The sequence below is a fragment of the Cygnus atratus genome, chromosome 2 (genome assembly GCF_013377495.2).
Source record: "Cygnus atratus isolate AKBS03 ecotype Queensland, Australia chromosome 2, CAtr_DNAZoo_HiC_assembly, whole genome shotgun sequence".
Classification (NCBI taxonomy): Eukaryota; Metazoa; Chordata; class Aves; order Anseriformes; family Anatidae; genus Cygnus; species Cygnus atratus.
In genome coordinates this window covers 21,338,378-21,357,757 of record NC_066363.1, presented here as the reverse complement: position 1 = coordinate 21,357,757, position 19,380 = coordinate 21,338,378, and the positions used below count along the sequence as shown (strand labels likewise).

Here is a 19,380-nt window from a genome sequence, read left to right as displayed (position 1 = left end):
CTAAACTATATTATATGGATTGGTGACCAAATGAGTCATTTACATTATAAGATTATAAGGAAACACAGAAACATGAACAAGGCATATGAATAAAAATAAATATAAATAAACTATAAAATAAAGTGAATGCCAAATAAAGCTGGAAGAATCCTTTCCTGTTTTATTTCACTTGACATCTCATTTTTCAATGCCTTCTCTTAACCTCCATCTCTCTGACAATTCAACTGATGACAGGACACTCTATTCATGCTTAACCTCAGACGATTCAGGCCAGTAAGGCAGTGGGGTTAAGAACAGCATTTTGGTAGTGTATCAGGTTTACTGTGCTGTTTGTTTTCTGTAAATTCTATGTTGTCTACACAAGACTGGGAAAAAAAAAAAAAAAGATCTCAAGGATCTCAGGGAAAAACAGACCCTTAAAAAGTGCATAGGAGCTGTACAGGTGAGGTTGTTGGGAAGGAGAGATTCACATGACATTGGATTGGTGGTTGGTGGATACTGAAGTCAAGGAGAAAATATTTCAGAGGACAGGAAATGAAGGGCATTCTGTGCTCGAACTATTTTTACTGTCAGTCCCCTTGATCTTAAGCTTATTATTTTTTTTTCCTTCATGTAAGTTATAAAATGTACCAATGTTTATGTTTTTGTAAATACTGACATTGAACTGAATCCAGCACTCTTTGGTGGCTAGTGATAAAGGCAAGGCAAATGAAAAGAGTAAACAGATGAAGAAAAGAAAACCATAAATATAACAACTAATAACATGATTTATAATTTTGATATTTTGATAGCTGATATCGTTAACACAGCCCTGTAAGAACCTATATTCTGTAAATGGCTTTCTTCTCTCACATCAAGTGATGCATCACTCTTGCAGAATATACTGGGAGATTTGTTTTCATAATAAAGCTATGAAAACTGAGACAAAATTCTAAAGGTAATTTTTGCTGAACATCTTTCCACTTTTTCCTTCAAAACAAATAATGTTTTTTTTTTTTTTTTTTTTTTTTTTTTTTTTTTTTGCCACATAGCTAGAATTGATTTCTGCTTAAGAAAGGGCTACAGCTCTTTTTTTTTTTTTTTTTTGAGAATATTTCTCTTTGCTTGTCTCATACATGGTACAAAGAAAGAATTTTGAGTGTTAAAATTCATGCATATTTTATGTATTAAATAATTTTGAAAGGTAGTTTTCAATCTGTTTTGTTGTCAAAATCACCAATTAACAGAAAGATTTGTAAAGATTTGTCTAATTTGCATTGGTTCACCTGAGTCAAATTCACATGAAATTATGACACAATAGTGTCACCCATTGATAACCCGGAGAAAACAAAAAGAACGTATATACATAGTGTTCTCTTTGTCAACTTTCCAACCAAAATTAAATCATCTTATTCCACTTAACTTTTCACACTGTGATAGTTAACACTGCTTGGTGAACCAAATTAAATACATCCTTTATTGCAGTGACCTGCTATATATACCAGTATACCTGGTCAGGAACTTTTTTTTTTTTTTCTCTCAGTTTCACAGGCATGAGATTTAAAGTAAATGCATTTAAAGGGCTCTTTCTGTTAATTTACCTTTGAGGGCCAGGATTTTAAAATCCCAGAGAAGAAAAATCAATTAATTAAATAATACTAACAACAACAATAATAATAAAAAAAATAGCAGAATGATGTCAAACTGTTCAAACTTTGTCACTTGCATCTGAATGGAAGGAAACTTAATTTTCAGATGCAAAGTTTGAATTTTGTAATTGTTTGTACAATTCAAAATACCACACGTGACAGGATATTTCCTTATTTACAGCCCAGAGTTTTCTCTTTCAATTAAAACTCTCCAAGGAAGAGTTTTAGAAGGACCCAGCACCAACAATTCTTTTTGGATTATTACTTCAGCAATGAATTTCTGTTCATCTTTTTGTGAATAAGAAGAAAGGAATGAAACCCTTGACTTTTTCTACAGTCTTAGTTTTCCTCTCTTTCGTTCATACTGCTTTTCAGACACTCGGTGAGTTTCATTCTTTATCCTCTGCAAAATACATGTGAAAGTGGAAGCTTTTGTTCTCTTGCTCATTTCTTAAGCTCTTTAAGATTTTCATGCAGCTTGATTATCCTTTATTTCGTATTCATCCTAACTGGAGTTACAATAGATGCAGATAGAGATATTGGTTCACTTTTAAAGAGAAAGGAAAAGTCTGGATAAGACAAAGCTGAGAGTCAGAAGTCAAGACAGTCATGCATTCAGCTAATGATTTCTTTTGGATGCATCTTAATTACTGGTTATGTCTACTCTGTGAAGTAAATGGAAAGAGTTGTGAAAAATAAGAAAGTGTAAGGAATTAAAGAGTGCTTTATGTGTATATCCTGTCCTTAGGATGACAATGTGTAAGAAGCAATGGAGTCTGTGCTGTAACATTGGGGCAACTGAAAAAATATTGTAAAGGTCAGAGTCAAGAATGGCCCAGGAATGCCCAGGAATAACCACTGCAACCTTTACTGTAAGGCAGAGAGATGCAGTGAACGCTCTGAAGCTGACTGTGAACAGACTTCAGCTGGCTCTCCCTGTTGATGTTAAAATGGTGATAAGGTTCAAGGATATTTTCCCTACCCATACTTCAATTCATTAAATTTGTGGAGGATCAGGATATGAATTACAGCTTCTGAAAGTGGATACTGTGTCATGTGAGCTGTGCCAGCACCAGCCAGTGAAAAAAGGGTGTCTACCCTGGAGTCTGCCAGATGGAACCCAACCCCATGTGATGGCCCAATCACAAGCATCACAATTATCAGTGAGAATTCCTACTATTAGACCCAATATGAGGCAATTATGAGGGCAATTGCTGAAATTTTGTATATTACACTTTACACTTAAGTAGTAAGCTGTAATAATTAAAAGATTTGATATAATTTAAAACTTTCTGTCTAAAGGAAAGAAGAAACTGTGTTGTAATTCTGAATCCAGATTTGAAGAAGTGAAACTTTCATAAATTACAAAGCTGTTAAAATTACACAGGGCCTTCTGGGGAGAGAGAGAATATTAAACACAGATAAAACAAGAATTGTCATAAATTCATTAATCAAAATTTCTCTGGCACTTCCTATTCTGCTCACAGTTCAACACTGACAGTGCCCTAATATCCTATCCCTAGCTTAGGAATTTACTTTAGTGTTTGGAAGGGTATTGCGTATTCTGTTGTGCAGTTACTCTTGGACAAATAGAAGGATGCTACACGAATGAACAGACACATGTATGGTATATTTATATACCACCCAGTGTTGGTTCTTGTGAGAATTTCTCAGTGATTTGGTTGTGTTTATTTGTATTGATTTCTGATGATAAATGAATTAATGAGAGGATACTGGAACAGGGCAAGGTAATAAGTCACCATTTTTCATCCTTAAAAAACAAACAAACCCCAAACAAACAAACAAAAACCAAATAAACAAAGGTCATGTGAAAAACAAACAAAAAACAACAGAACATGTCAATTACAGAAGGCAAAGGTCAAATAAACTTAGAATCATAGAATCATAGAATATCCCAAGTTGGAAGGGATCCATAAGGATCATCAAGTCCAACTCCTGGCAACTTCACTTATTAGCTTTATTAACCACAAATATAGTCTGGTGGAAATGTATGTAAGATGAGCTAAATTCACAATGCAGGAAGTGATGGCAGACCTCTGAATATTCAGTGAGGCCTCTTTTAGAAATCTTGAAAGAAATGTATATTTCATCACGGATGTGGAAAAATAAAATCCAGTATACTCATGAAAATTCCATTATACTGATGATATTTTTGAAGCTATGTCATAATATAGTTTATGTGTTCTTATTGCTCTGCACTATATTTATATGAGATGCACTTATTTTTCCTTACCAGAAGGAAAGAAAAGGCTTGAAAATGCTGCCTGATCTTTGCAAAAGTGCAAAAGATCTTGTCTCCTGACACGAGTCAGGAGATTAGCATAGAATTGTCAACAAAATACATCTCTTTCCTTACAAGGTCCCTCATAATTTGTTCACCATAAATACATGAATTCTGACTATTTTGTTTTATAGACAATGAAATATTTTTAATATACAATGAGGATAGCAAGCAGTGCTTAATTGCTCAGAGATCTCATGAAGTCACAACAGCTGCTTGCAACAAAAACAGCGAATTACAAAAATTCACATGGGTGTCTGACCAGCGGGTGATGAGCGTGGCATTTGCACAATGTCTGGGAGTGCCTTACAAGCAAGACCAGGCTAAAATTTCTTTGTATCCCTGCAACAAGAAAAGTGAATTCCAAAAATGGGAGTGCAGAAATGCAAGCTTGGCAATCCAAGGGGAAGATTTGTTTCTCAGTGCTGGCAAAAGGAAAAAAGACAATATTGCACTGAACAAGGTGTCAGGTACAACAAACAAATGGAAGATCTATGGAACCATGGATGACTTGTGTTCTCAAGGCCATGAAAATAATGTTTGAAGATTAATCCTGACAGCGTCATGTACTCACTTGTTTGCCATCACAGACAGGGCCCTTTTATTTCTGCTCCCCTTAGTCTTAGAAGCTGTTCCCCCTGAAGCAATGTTGGGTGATCAGTTCACACACTCAGGCTGCCATTCCTCCATCCAGAGTTGCAGAGGTGCTTGGCTACAGAGTGTAGTATGTAAAAAAAAAAGAAAAAAAAAAAAAGTCATTTTTTCTTGTTTTTCTTTACTTTAAAAGCAAAGGTGGATCTAAGTTATTTTAGTGATTAGCTTTATTCTAAGCACTTTATTTAATTAAACAAGCTTAATTAAATAAACTTAATTAAATAAACTAAAGTAGTTTACTAGTACTAGTGAAATTGTATTAGCATTCTTGGATGAAAGACAAAAATCTTTAAGGTTTTTGCCAATAGTAAATGTAAGGAAATAATTCTATACATGCTACCATTCTGTTACACAAGATATTTTTAGAAAACCACTTTTAAATATATGACAAAAATGGTTCCTCCCTGTAGTAGCTGCTCTATTTCCAGCAGTTACAGCTGCGGATATCATCAGTGAACGGTAATTTGCAAGATCTACCTATAACTTTTGAGGAAGAACCTGCTGGTGACAGTAGGTCTCCTGTTACAGTGTTGTAACATGTGGGACACTTTTTCCACATCATTTTTGGAGAGTACAGACATGTAGAGATTCCTATACCTATATTATCATTTCTCTTTTGTCCCCTCAGATCTGTTTACACTGCTAGGAAATGCCAATGGAGCTCCGTGTGCCTTCCCTTTCAAGCTCCATGGTAAATGGTACACCGGGTGCACGGCTGCTGGCCGATCAGATGGCTTGCTCTGGTGTGCAACAACACCTGACTTCGATGTGGACCACTTGTACGGATTCTGTCCAACTGTCAGTAAGTCTCGAATGCTGAAATAGGTGCTATCACACAGCACTGTTAGGTAAATACATCAATACTGAAATGCTGTTACAAACATGGAAAGGAAAACTCTTGTGGTGGCTTTATTTTACTAAAAGATGTATTGCCGTGACATGATCTTCCTTACAGAAGAAGCAAAACACATTTCCTGTGAGTCTACAGTCAAACTGAAGTTGTCTGGGTATGTCCATCAGTAGTTAATACCTGAGAAAAGACCAATATGTTTTAAATATGACCACTTTTAGCCAAATCTCAAAATCGAGATGCTACTCACAGTCTATAATTTTCCCTACCTCATTGCTATTTGTGGTAACAGTAGTACAACTGTCTCTATCCATGCAAACCTTTGTTCTGCATGAAAATATTGGTCTACAGTCCATGGGAAGGTAGTTTGTTTTCTGAAAACAAAAAGGAAGAAGATTGGTTCACAGGTCTTACTGGAAGAGCTGCATCATCAGCCTTTCCCCTGTGATGTTTCCCACATGATGGCTTCTCCCTTGCTTTGCTTCATGCTGCACTGAAAGCCAACAGATAAATGTATGTGCATCTGAGAGCAGACTCTGAAGGACAGCAAAATACAGTGTTACTGAAAATAATGAAAATACTGCCTCAGACCTAATTTTTCAGTGCTATACCACAGACTCAAATTTGTCATTTTGATAGATAGGAGAAATAAGATTCAGCTCATAATCATCCAACAACCACCACCATCTTTTTCACTGACATTACTGAAAATGACTACCCGGTGCAATATTACACACAGTAGCTTAAAAGAGGCAAAACACCCTCCCTGTATAAACAAGGAAACAAGTAGTATTTGGCATTATATAATTGTTGGACATTGTCATCAATACCTGGGTCTACAATTTAAAATGAATGTTAGATATAGAAATGGATTAGCAAGAAAGAAACACAATAGAAAAATAGGAAACTTTTTTTTTTTTTTTCTGAAGAATGGTTCAAGAAATCCAACTTATTTTACTTAACGAAAGAAAAAGCTAAGGGAAGTTGTAATCACAGTGTATTAGCACATACCCAGAGAACAGTTTTGCTAACAAAAAGCTCCCAGAAGACAATTTCTAAGTTCTAGTGACCCATGAAGACTAGAAATAGGATGCAAAAAAAAATGTAATTAAAATTAATGATGACATAACTTAAGGAGTAAAGTTTCCATCATTGAAAATCTTTGCATTTCAGTTGTATTTCAGCCAAGGATTAATTCAGATATAGGTTATGAGCTTCTGAAAATCTGAGAAGATTTTCAGAGTAGATAATGGCTAAGGTGCAGTTTTGCTTTATTAATTTTTTTTTTTTTAATCTGAAGAATATCAGATTTGGCAGAAAAATTGTAAATGAAGGATGAAAGATCATCTCTGTTAATGTCAACAGCAAACCCTCTTTTACTTAATAAAGAGCACACTAACGGAAAAGTATGGGTTTTAGGGGTTTAGGCTTATTTACCCAAGAATGATCTAATTTCACAAGTAAGCTTGTAGTTAAATTTTCTCATAACATTTTTTATAAGATATTTCTAACAAACTGCAATATTAAATCTCTTTTCTCTCACACAGGCAGTGACAACGACAAATTTTGGAGTATAGATCCTTTGACAGGAACCTACTACCAGATAAACTTCCAGTCAGCTCTCACATGGCACCAAGCAAGGCAGAGCTGCCAACAACAGAACGCAGAGATGCTAAGTGTCACAGAGATACACGAGCAAATGTATCTAAGAGGTGAGCAAACAAGCAATAAAAAGAGTGTCAAAGAGTTTTTGTCTGATAAAAATCTTTTGGTGCTTTAATCACATTACAATGAATAATTAAATTATTATTAGCATTTCCGCTGCTAGGAAAGTATTGACATTACTGTAAATTACACTTTTTAAAAGTGGAACTTATAAAAGCTGTGGAGTTATCATTTGAGATTATTTTTATTATTATTATTCTTTGCAAATAAGTTAAGAATTTCCAGTTAATTAAGCAAGATTTGGATCATATTCAGAAAATATGAACATACCAGTCCAAGAAAAGGACCTTATAAGAAAATCATTATAGTAGATAGTCAATATATGACTTTTGTATTAAGAAATCAGTATTCTTTTTGTAGACTTAATAAAATAGATTTTTTAAAATAACATAAAATTTTTTTACAAAACACCAGTGAAAATCTGCATAAAGACTTTGTGGCTTTATGCATAGACTCTGTAGAATGAAGGCCCTGAATTAATTTCACCAAACTTTACTAAACTTGTAAATATTAACAATTGCAATTCAGTGTTTCACTTTTTTAGGTCTTATTGCTTACATACAACCATAGAATAAAATTAAATCCAGATAAAGTAATATGCAAACTAGTCTTTTGCCATTCTCTACCTTTCAACTGCAGAATAAAGTCTCAGAATTTATTACTAGTAAACACAGATTCTGTGCTGAACTTGGAAATCACTAGCAGACATTTATTATCCTCCTCTGAAACTTGAGATTGCAGAGCATTTCATAACAAATGTGATGAGAATTCCCACTCTTTTGGTTACCTAGATCTGATTGACAGCAGGAGATCCCCCCTCTGGATTGGGTTTAACAGTCTGAATCTCAACAGCGGCTGGCAGTGGAGCGGTGGCTTTCCTTTCAGATACTTGAACTGGGCAACAGGTTGTAATCTTATTTTGTTAACAGTTTTTTGAATGAATCCTTCCTGACAGAATGTTGAATGCATATTAACTACAGAACTGTAGTATTCCCCATGAATACAAGGAAATAAGGTTGAAAGGTTTATGAGACATGAGATTAAAAAACTGAGAATGAAGATTTTTATTTATTTATTTTTCACCGTGTATCAAAAGGAGTTTCAAACAGAAGGGTTAAGTAAACTCATGCTCTAATGGATGTAGCTAAAGTGAAGAGCGCTGAGCTGTAGCATACCATACTTACCTTCAAGTAAGCTAAAACCTGTGTCTCCAGCTCCCACAAGGGTTATCAGACCTTGCTGCTTGCAAGGACTCAGCTGTCTGAATATCAGCCTTCCCCTTCGCCTCCTACACTTTTCTTCCTTTCTAGTCTCCTCTTTAAAATTCAAGAAAGCCTGTAAATGGAGTTCACAGCACTGGCAGTTTGTCTTTGAAGATCTCCCGATGGTTGTCATGGTAGCAGTGTACAGCAAATGCCGAATGTTCGCTTACTGAGTAAGTCCATCTTTTGGCCCTCCTTATGTCTCAAAGGCCCCCTGCACCACCTGTTTTTGTCTGGCACAAAGAATGGGGGGAAAGCCCAGTGCCACTGAGCCTGACAGAGGGTTTTCTACCTTCTGTACTACTAGTCAAATCCCTTCAGACTTGCACAGAAGAGGAGCAGCTGGTCCTCAGGTCAAGCAGCCCACACCTTGGAGTTCCTGTATCCAGACACGATGACTACTGTGATGAGTTAATCTATACACTTCCAGTTTAATGCATAACTATTGTAAATCATATCTTTTGTGAGGGGAGAGATTGTGACTCATTGAACTATGAACCTCTGTGAGAAGAGGAAAACACTGCTCATTCCCCTAACACGGTGGTCCTAGAGAACCTCCTGGAGGGCAGGATGTAGACGCAGGCAGGACAGAGACATGCACCCAGCAGAAGGGCACGTGAGAAGGCCTTGCTTGCAGCAAGGAACAAATCTTCAGCTCTCACTGAGGGGACATGCAGAAAGGACCTTTCTGAAGGGCCTGAGTGGACCTTTTTCATTCCAGCACAATGCTGAAAGCTGCTGGACTGGAAGCTAACATAGAAATGAAAGACTACCCTGTAAGGGCAATGTGGAAACAGGGAGATTTGCTTTCCCATTTTGTGATTTGGCATGTCTCATCCAACTGATTTGCCTTATATTATATTTTAGGAATTCCATATTATTATTTTTGTGCTCCACTAAACACAGTTGTAGGAACTTGAAGCCATTTAACATGATCCCACAAGGAGGAATCACACCCTGCTGGACTTTGATCAATTCCCATCACTCTCTGTTCAACTGCTAGACAACAGATCCCACAGTTAAATTTTCCTTTTTTTTTCTTTTTTTTTTCTCATATTAAAAAAAAATAATATTCACTCAATGAACTTGGTTTAGTTCTATAATACAGACCTAGAATTCTAATTTTCATTTTTTGAAACTTCTTTTTATCACTAGCAGCTGATGGTTCTTACTCTGAAGAACGTTTTTCTCTCTTTGCATCTGAAAAATTACTTGCCTGAATATAAATGAAGAAAAGATGCTGCCTTACTGTCTTCCTGCCCCAGAATATTAGCTCAAACTGTCCTTTGATTCCATGAATGTAACTGAGGTCTTTAAGCTCATTACTAATTAGTTCTATTAGTATAACAGGGTCCTGACTGCAAAATGTACACAAAACAAGATGTTTCATGAGTTATGAAACTGTGAGCTCTGATTTCCTACAGTCTGACTGCAGCATCACTACCATGGCAGTATCAGGTACCCCTTAAGTGTCTGGAAGGGGTCTTCTGTCCAGCATCTACTGACTGGGCAAGAACATTAGGTGTGCTGCAGCTGGTTGTGAGCTATACTTTTAATGGCTTTTAATGGATCTATGGCTGACACCTATGTACAGGCTGATTAAATGGTCAGTGGGACAAGGAGAGGACTTGCTGCACCTTTTCCATCAGTGTGGTCTCTAAGTTTAGTCTCTCTTTTGTGCAAACTGACAACTTTCACAAAACTGATAGGACCATCTAATTTTTGAGACTGTAATTCTGCAATCAAATATGGCAGAAAATGTGAATTATGCAAAAAGCATCGAAAAAAATGTTTTGATGGGTGCTTTTAAATTACATTTCCTTATCTGCAGTAGAAAAATAACTGTAGCAATGAAGTCATGAGTCTATAATTGACACATGAAAAGGCTGGAAGTAAATAGTTCTTTCAGCTGCTGACATAAAACCTGTGCTACATAAAAATAATTTGTTTTTCATTTTATGAAGGAAGTCCTTCTCCTGAGCCCGAGAAACTCTGTGCAGTACTAAATCCCAGAAGAGATGCTAAATGGGAAAACCAGCCATGTGAGAAGAAAGTTGGCTATATCTGTAAAAAGGAAAACTTGACACTGGATCAATTCAGTCTTCCATCAGGTATGTCAAGCAAATAGAAAACCTTTGATAAAAGTAAAATTTGTGTCACTTAGATGAAATTCCACAGCTACTTCAAAAAAAAAAAAAAAAAAAAAAAGGTCATTTTCACTTGTTCTGCTTTGATGAGTAAAACAGAACAAAGCATGTTTTATTTCTTAAACCAAATACATTTAAATATTGGAAATGTTCCTGAAACTTAGCAACCACATAAGCAATTTTTAATTCATTCTAGTATTCATGATTCCAGAGGCAAAGATCTAACCCATGCACTATCACAAAAGTACCATGGACTGCACATCCTAATGTGAAAGAAAATAAAGTTAGGTATGCTTCACCATCCCTGAGGTGTGTTCTAATGAAAAGATCTAGGCTTCTCACTGAAATCTGGGAGACAGCACCAATAGGCTTGAGCCCTTCTTTGTGGGATTGTATGTGACCTGCAAAGATGGCAAAATAGATCGACTTCCTTCAGACCACTTTTCCACTGCACTGTTTTATTTTTTTCTTCTTTGGTGATTAATTTAATGACAACTATCAGGGAAAGCCATGGAATTACTTGTGCTGCAGTAATAATACCTGTATGAAACTTGCAAAATAAAATTGGATGGGATATGTTGTGTGAAGACATCACGTGCAATTTCAAAATATTTCCCCATCCAAAAGTGAACATTTCACACTAGTGAAGTCCAGTTACCATGGGCTCCGTTATTTTCTGCTTTTGTTTAAATACAGCATGTTTTCTGTGAAAGTACAATGTGCAACAGCAAACAGACTAAAATGTTTTACACATCTGAGGAATGAATAGAAGTACTGCTTATTTATAATCACTCAGTTTTCACTCTAATTAGCTTATTATTTGATTTCAAATGTCATTGTAGTGTTTGCATCATTTAAAAACTTGAAATATGTATTTATTTTGAGGGGATGCACCGCCAGTTAAATGCCCAGAAGGATGGTTGCCCTATGCAGGTCATTGCTATGTGGTTCATAGAGACCCCAGGGTATGGAAAGAAGCCTTAACTTCCTGCAATGACAGCAATGGCAATCTGGTCAGTATTCACAATCCCGAAGAGCATGGCTTCATACTATCTCAGCTTGGTTACAGTGAGTATTTCTATAGGGTGGTGTTCATGACAAATGGGAAATTATATTATTTTAAATTTTACAGCATTTTAAAAAAGTTTTTTATTTGTTTTTTATGAATATTTATAGGGAAACATACAGATATATAGCTAAAAATAAATAAAAAGAAAAAAATAAATAAAATCACAAAAATCCCCACAAACACGAGAGGAATCTTTAGCACTCTGTTTTATTTTTCATTGTTTTCAGGTTGATTTTCTTTTGTTTTTGACTGCATAAAATCACTTTAAGGAAAAAACAGCTCTATTTGGGCTACAGTGTTTGGGCTGATCATCTGCCTCAGACACCTTGTAGCTACAGATACAGGGAGCGGCTTTTACCGATAAAGCTAAGGAATGTCATTTCCTGCTGGTATCTCACTTTTTAGCTTCTTGAAAGAAGAATGTGAATGAGATCTTGAAATAAACTTCCCTGTCATTTAATCCAGATGAATTTGTATTGAAACATGACAATTTCAGCTCATCTCCTAGAAATCTTGCTCCTATAGACTATCACAACAGGTGTCTCATACAGGTGGATTTCTGTTTTTAGAAGCTACGGATGAGCTGTGGATTGGCCTGAATGACCTCAGCAAGCACATGTATTTTGAGTGGAGTGATGGGACTCCTGTAACATACACCAAATGGTTGCCTGGAGAACCAACCCATGCAATCAATGGACAAGAAGATTGCGTTGTTATGGCAGGAGAGGTAAAATGATCCCACCTTTCTGCAGCACTATACTGTTTGATTTTTGTTTCTAGTATGAATGCAAGGAACTAGAGAATGATGTCTTTTTTCACTCAAAGGATGGTTGTTCTAAATTAAATTTAAAATTAAATTAGAGATAACTAGATAAATGCTCATATCTGACTGTGGGTGTACATTATATGCCAAGCAAACCTTAACAGACTGCCTATGACATTTAACATAACCTCACATTTAAGCACGAATACTGGGAATTCATTCAAAGAACACAGAACTTTATTTTCCCACTGAAGAAATATTGTAAAAAAAATAACCAAGAAAATTTCTAAAGGAAACAGATCCTGCCTGGCTAATTTTCACCTCTTCCCAAATTGCACCTAGGATGGATACTGGGCAGACAGTCCTTGTGATAGGAATTTACGTTATATCTGCAAAAGAAAGCCACTACAGGGAGTTTCTGGGACCCTAAAGGCTGATCCTGCCTGTCTGAAGGTAACAATAAAATATCAATAAACTGGTTAATAGAAACCCATTGTCTTCACAAGGTCCACTTGACACTGAGATTATCTTTTTCCTCTAGTAAGTGTGTTTGTAAATCAAGAGTGATAATTTTCAATATATTCCCTTACTTACAGTAAAGTTATTTTTAATTTTGTTGTTGCTAATGAGAGTCATCCCCATTATTTTCAGAACTGTCTGTGAAAAAGGCTAAAGCCATTACTGTGGTTTTGTGCATATGTTATATTGTTCCACTACCATCTGTGGTTATCTAAGATGTAGTAGAAACTGGGAACCATTTTTGAACAGTGACGTGATGTAAGATGATGACAAATCTAATTGCTAATGAAGTAAAATCAAAACAATCAATTTGTTTTTATAAATGAATTTATTTTCAGAACAAGTTATTGTATCCTACTGCTTTTATTCTTCTCTTTATTTCTTCCATTTACTTTCCTGTTTACTAGTGCTCAATAATTAGTAACATTTCTCACAGCCCTATACAGGGAACACAGCTGATGCTCATTGCACTAACTGGAACTAGGCAGATATCAAATATTGAGCACATATATATATATATATTAACCTTTCTTGGTTTTCTTGGGTGCAGCAAGCATACTTTGAGCTGGTAAAGAAGGGGAAACTGGAATTCAGCTGTAATTTTGAATATTTTCTGTCTCAGCATAGAATCCCAGAATGGCTTAGATTGGAAGGGACCTTAAAGATCATGCAGTTCCAACCCCCCTACCATGGGCAGGGACACCTCCCACCAGACCAGGTTGCTCAAAGCCACATCCAGCCTGGCCTTGAACACCTCCAGGGATGGGGCATCCACAGCTTCTCTGGACAACTTGTTCCAGTGCCTCACCACCCTCATAGTCAAGAATTTGTTCCTTCTATCTAATCTATACCTCACCTGTTTTAGTTTAAAGCCATTACTCCTTGTCCTATCACTACACTCCCTGACAAACATTTCCTCCCCAGCTTTTCTGTAGGCCCCCTTTAGGTACTGGAAGGCCACTATAAGGTTTCCCCAGAGCCTTCTCTTCTCCAGGCTGAACATCCCTAACTCCCTCATCTGTGTTCATAGGAGAAGTGCTCCAGACCTTTGATCATTGGTAGTTTTTATGCTATGTCTTCAGTTAGACTTTTAAAGTGAATTGATGGGTTAAATCAATTAATTAGCCTAGTTACAGTTCTTTTAGCCTAGAAACATAAGTACATTTGAGTCAGTATCTCACTATAACACAGACGATTCTCGGTGGTTCTGAGCAAAGAAATGTTTTATTCATCTACATCTGAATACGCTCCCCGTTCTACGTGCCTCTGACTTTTCTGAGTTAAAATGTACGATTTATTAGTTGTTGAAAGAGAGGGAATCATATGCATTAAATCCCTCTGTAGGCTCACAAAGCTTAATTATTATGTCTACTGGATTTCAAATGAATATGTTATTGCACTAGTTTATATTAAAAATATGTGGATTTAAGAGTGTACATTGAAATTCAAGTACTAACACATATGCTCTTTATCTACAAGTGTATTACACATGTTCTTCTTGACAGGGCTGGGAAAGGCATGGCTTTTACTGCTATCTAGTTGGACATACACCTTTAACATTTTCAGAAGCAAAGAAAACCTGTGAAAGGAGTGGTGGTTATTTAACAAGTATAGCAGACAGGTATGAAAAGAATCTAAACATTGTACTTCTGGTGGAATAATTATGGCATTTTATAAAATAGTTGAGAATGTTTTGGAAAAAAATGTGGAACCATAAAAGAAGAATGACCTTTTTTTCTGGAGAAAAATATTAAATAAATACAGTACATCTTTGCTAACCAAATGTTCATTACTCCTTCATGTTTTCCAGTGCTCAAAGAAAAGATCACAGTTGCTTCTGCTCTGCGTGGAGCAGTTTTTCAGTATATCACAGCCTTGACTACTGTTGAAGCTAGTTCCTCTGGTATCCACTTAAGTGAGGCATTTCCACAAAAAAGGAAACCTAAAGGGGACTCCATTCATTCTAGTCTTGTGTGGTTTAGGATGCTGAGAAATGGCAAACTAAAGGATAACTAAGTTTCATCCCCATCTAACTTCTCATCTCGTTTCAGATATGAGCAAGCCTACCTGACCAGCTTCGTTGGTCTGAGCTCTGAGAAGTACTTCTGGATTGGTCTCACAGACACAGAAGAGCAAGGGATCTTCAAATGGGTGACTGGTGAAGGCGTTTTCTACACAAACTGGAACTCAGCAATGCCTGGTACTCTTTTCCATGTGCAGTCTTTGTAGTTTGTGTTTAAAAGCAGGATCTTAAAGTCCTGTGCTGGAGAAGAGGGACACAGCAGTTACAAGCTTTCAAATGTCATGTAGGAAATGGTGTAATGGTTAGGCAGATCTTTGTACCTTTGCATCCTCATTGATCTGTCCACAAGTGCTCCTCTCTGACCCCAAGATATCATGCCTGGGGTGTGTCACATATATATGCTTTTGGAAATTAAGGCGTGAAGTCTTGCAGTTTTGCTGGCTCCCCTGCCCCATGTGACAGCAACGAGCTGTAAATCTTTCCCTTGGCACCCAGCCTTGGTGACATATGGTCATCACAACGGCCTTCTTCAGGCATTGCTTTATTTCACAGTGTGAAAAATGTAAAGGAAAAGAGACTTACACAAAGTAGGTGTACACCTTTGCCCTTCCCACTGCCTTTTCACTCCTCAATAGCAGCAAAGACAGAGTAGGCACTGAGGACTGAGATCTTTGTCTGGTCTTGCCAGTAACTGTTCCCCAAAGACCAATCCTTTTCCTGTGATGCTGCACTTAGCCATCCCTGAAGTCAGCCTGCAAGGTTGGTGAAATTGCAACTGCAAGTAGTCAGTAGTCATGCCTTAAAGTTTTGGTCAAAGGAGACTATCTCAGGGCTTCCCTCCTGTTATCCCAGACAACCGTCTGAGTTACTGCAGCAAATGAAAACATTTCAGTAATTGAATCAACATAAAGAGTCATAAATTACAGTAGAATAATCACAAATATGTCTCAGCTAGTGTTGTTTCCAGCTCTGGGTTTCCTTCTGGACTCTCCTGGGCTGTTTCTTGGTGACATCAGTTTAGTCTGCTATGACAGCACCTGGAGGCAGTCAGGTCTTGGAGGTGCTCTGCCAGCACCTCTAAATAAGCACTTTAAGCACCAGAGGATTAGTTGCATAGGTCTTTCTTTCTTTCCCTTCCTTCCTTCCTTCCTTCCTTCCTTCCTTCCTTCCTTCCTTCCTTCCTTCCTTTCCTTCCTTCTTTTCTTTCCTTCCTTTCCTTCCTTCTTTTCTTTCCTTCCTTTCCTTCCTTCCTTTCCTTCCTTTCCTTCCTTTCCTTCCCTCTTTTCCTTCCTTTCCTTTTTCATTGCAATTAGCTTTATTTAATCTACATTATAAGGACCAATTTTTAATACAGAAAATGAAGAATGTGACAGGACAGCTTGGCAGCCAGATGTCACCCTGCTCCCCACATGCTGGCAGGCAGATTGTTTTTCTCTGGCTCTGAACCCAGCAATGTAAGGACTTTCTCACTTGCAACTAATTCCCTGCCCGCCGGGTCCCTGAAAAGCTCTCCTTGTTTTCATAATACCTGACACATGGCTAATACCTGTTCCCCTGTTGATGTGGCAGCCTTGGACACCTGCTAACTCTCTCAGGTCTACCTGCTCTTTTCTCCACTCCAAAACTTCCACCCAAGTGGAAGCGGGATGAGTTCTCTGTATGTGCACATTTGGGGAATACAGAGGCAGGGAATTTAGCGGTTTGTTTAGGCTAGGAGTTTAACATTGAGGTATATGCAGAGATCTTAGAAATTAAGATTGAAAGTAATACACTAATAGCAGCTCCACAGTTGCTTTGTGGAGAGTCACAGGCTATTGTTCCACTGATTCTGAGAGCAGAGAATGAAACTCATCAGGTGATGGAGACAGCATTTCAGAAGGACACGTGCTCCTTGGTGGAACAGGCTGCCAAATCCTTGCCATGAGCGGCATAGGAAAAAGCTAGGCAAGTGAGTGTTCATGCACTTGGGCTACAAAGCTTTTCAAGGGGCAGTGAAGATGTTGAAGGACTCTGCTTGATGGTTTCTTCTTTAAAAAGCAGACACTATATATAATATTTCAAAGACTTTTGTAAATAAATTGCATGAGCTGTAAAAATGGCAGGGGAAGCACTTTAAAACACATTTTAATTTTCTTTCATATCTCACAAAGGGAATGAAGCAGGTTGTGTTGCCCTAAGGACTGGAAATGCAGCTGGACTGTGGGATGTTCAGAACTGTGAAATAAAAGCAAAATTTCTCTGCAAAAAACTAGCTGAAAAAATGGCTCTTCCTCTTGCTCCTGAAAGTTTCTTATTCCAAATGTCCCTTGGGTTGGGATACAAGCAATAGCACTAATTCGTGCTTCAGAGTAAGTACTACTTTTTCCAATAATCCTGCTCCTGAGATAGAAGAGTTCCAAATTCATAGAAAGTTTGAACTTCAGAGAATGGCACATTATTGTCCAAATGTAGAAAGCTTTTACACAGACTACTCATGGAAATCACTGCAATGGTCACTGTATCACTGCATCAGTAGGGTTATCCAAGTAGCATATTGTTTGATTAATGTTATATATGATCTTTTTAATTGAATGTTTTCCCTACTTTTGTCATACATGGCAGTCAGCAGATTTAACACACTGTAAACATAATGTTCTACTCTAAAATTTATCTACAGCTTTTTGTTAGAGAAAACAACCAAAAGAAAATATGGTTTGAAGCCCGAGATTTTTGCAGAGAAATAGGAGGAGACTTGGCTGCCATTAATAGTGAAGAAGAGCAAAGAGTGATAGAAAACTTAATAATGTGAGTAAAATAAATATCTAATAATTGATATTTTGGTGTAACAATATATTGTACAGAAATAAATTCTTGAGTTGCTCATGAGATAATTAGATGAAAATCTATATCTGTTTATAGTCATAGCCATAAGAAAAAGAGCTGAGAAAAAAAATTTTATAGGTACTATTTCCAAAGACATCTTTGGAGTTCCTAAAATTCATCAAAATCCACAAACTATTAAAATTAAAAAAGAAACAACAAACAAAACCAACAGAAAAAAAAATCAGTTGAATGTTTCTCCTTCAGACTCATTTGTAAGTTTATTCATTAAACCATTTTGAAAATAAATTGTCACTTCAAGTAAACCTAAACATTTCATTCTTCAAAGAACACAATAATTGCAGCATCAATGAATAAAATCAATATGCTGTATATTCAACAAAGCCATTTGCAAAGTGGAAAATTTTAAGTGGTAAGCACTTACTTGCTAATGAGAGTTTGCTGACCAACAGCATTTTTTTTCTTTTTAAAATTTCAACTATAATTTCCTTTTAGTAATTCAACAGTTTAGTCTTTAAATCCTCAGAAGCACTTATCCTACCTCACCATTACAGACCGAGTACTTATCAGCCAATACTTGTGGCTATTACATACATTTATACTCTTGGTTTCAAAGTTTTGACTACTCCTCAAAACCTTCAGTAAGTGTGAGTTATTGTCCCATGCAACTTGCAAAACTTAGCACAGCTAACGTGTCCTTTTCTTCCATAATATATTTTTTCACACTCTAGAAGAAAATCTCCATCATCTCGGCCTTTCTGGATAGGTTTACATCATTTGGATCCTGATGGTGGGTACTCCTGGAGTGACAGATCCCCGGTGAGTGCTCAGACTTTCCAGTTTCTCTTCTGGCTTTTTCACTGTTGGAGTTGTTTACATTACTGGCACAGATGAAGGCTGTATAAGAATTCCCAGAAATGGCTGCCTTACCATTGGGTAACTCACGGTCATTACTCTTCATACCGGTTTGGAAAAAAAAAAAGACCAATAAACCCTGAGGTAAAACCATCAAAACAGTGTTAACATGGAGCACTAGTTACAGAGACAATTATCTAGGTGACAAATATATGAGAATGGTTTTATTTGTCTGTGGTGATGTATTGCCATGTTCCTTTCCCCTGTGTTTGATTTATAACCTCATTCAATTCCACACCACAGCAAAGAGGTTTCATGTGACTGCTGGAGTCTATTAAATGCTGTGTAAGATGAGAGACTTTCTTTTTTTCTTACAAAATGCTATATTGATTCAATAGCCCACATGGACTCATGTGAAGCCACATGAGGAAAGTAAGGAGTGGTTTGAAACATTGGTGCTACCTCTTTTTCTTTCCAGAGTTCAGCTCTTTTACCTGTAAGATAAGAATAAAAATCAAAGCTGTGTTTCTATTGTAGGTGAATTATACGGAAAAACTTTCTTTTTACAAAACTGGATTTGAACATTGTGGAGTAATCCATGAAGAGTCTTTCAGGTTATGGATTAACATGCACTGTGAATACAGTCATGACTGGATTTGTGAAATAAAGAAAGGTAGGCTATTTCATAGAATCATAGAATATCCTGAGTTGGAAGGGACCCACAAGGATCATCGAGTCCAACTCCTATTGTTTACTCTAAGCT

General features: G+C 36.8%; 1 protein-coding gene across 1 annotated transcript in view; it reads left to right on the top strand.

The window, feature by feature from the left end:
* Positions 1-1,940: 1,940 nt before the first annotated feature.
* LOC118247515 (macrophage mannose receptor 1-like) overlaps positions 1,941-19,380 on the top strand; it is a 33,292-nt gene continuing 15,852 nt past the window's right edge. Inside the window, 16 exon segments of the mRNA XM_035545557.1 lie at positions 1,941-2,010; positions 4,065-4,461; positions 5,211-5,386; positions 6,982-7,146; positions 7,951-8,064; positions 10,386-10,532; positions 11,454-11,636; positions 12,207-12,364; positions 12,743-12,853; positions 14,425-14,540; positions 14,971-15,119; positions 17,093-17,222; positions 17,224-17,290; positions 17,599-17,726; positions 18,494-18,581; positions 19,155-19,290. Coding sequence (XP_035401450.1) covers positions 1,941-2,010; positions 4,065-4,461; positions 5,211-5,386; positions 6,982-7,146; positions 7,951-8,064; positions 10,386-10,532; positions 11,454-11,636; positions 12,207-12,364; positions 12,743-12,853; positions 14,425-14,540; positions 14,971-15,119; positions 17,093-17,222; positions 17,224-17,290; positions 17,599-17,726; positions 18,494-18,581; positions 19,155-19,290 — 2,335 coding nt within the window.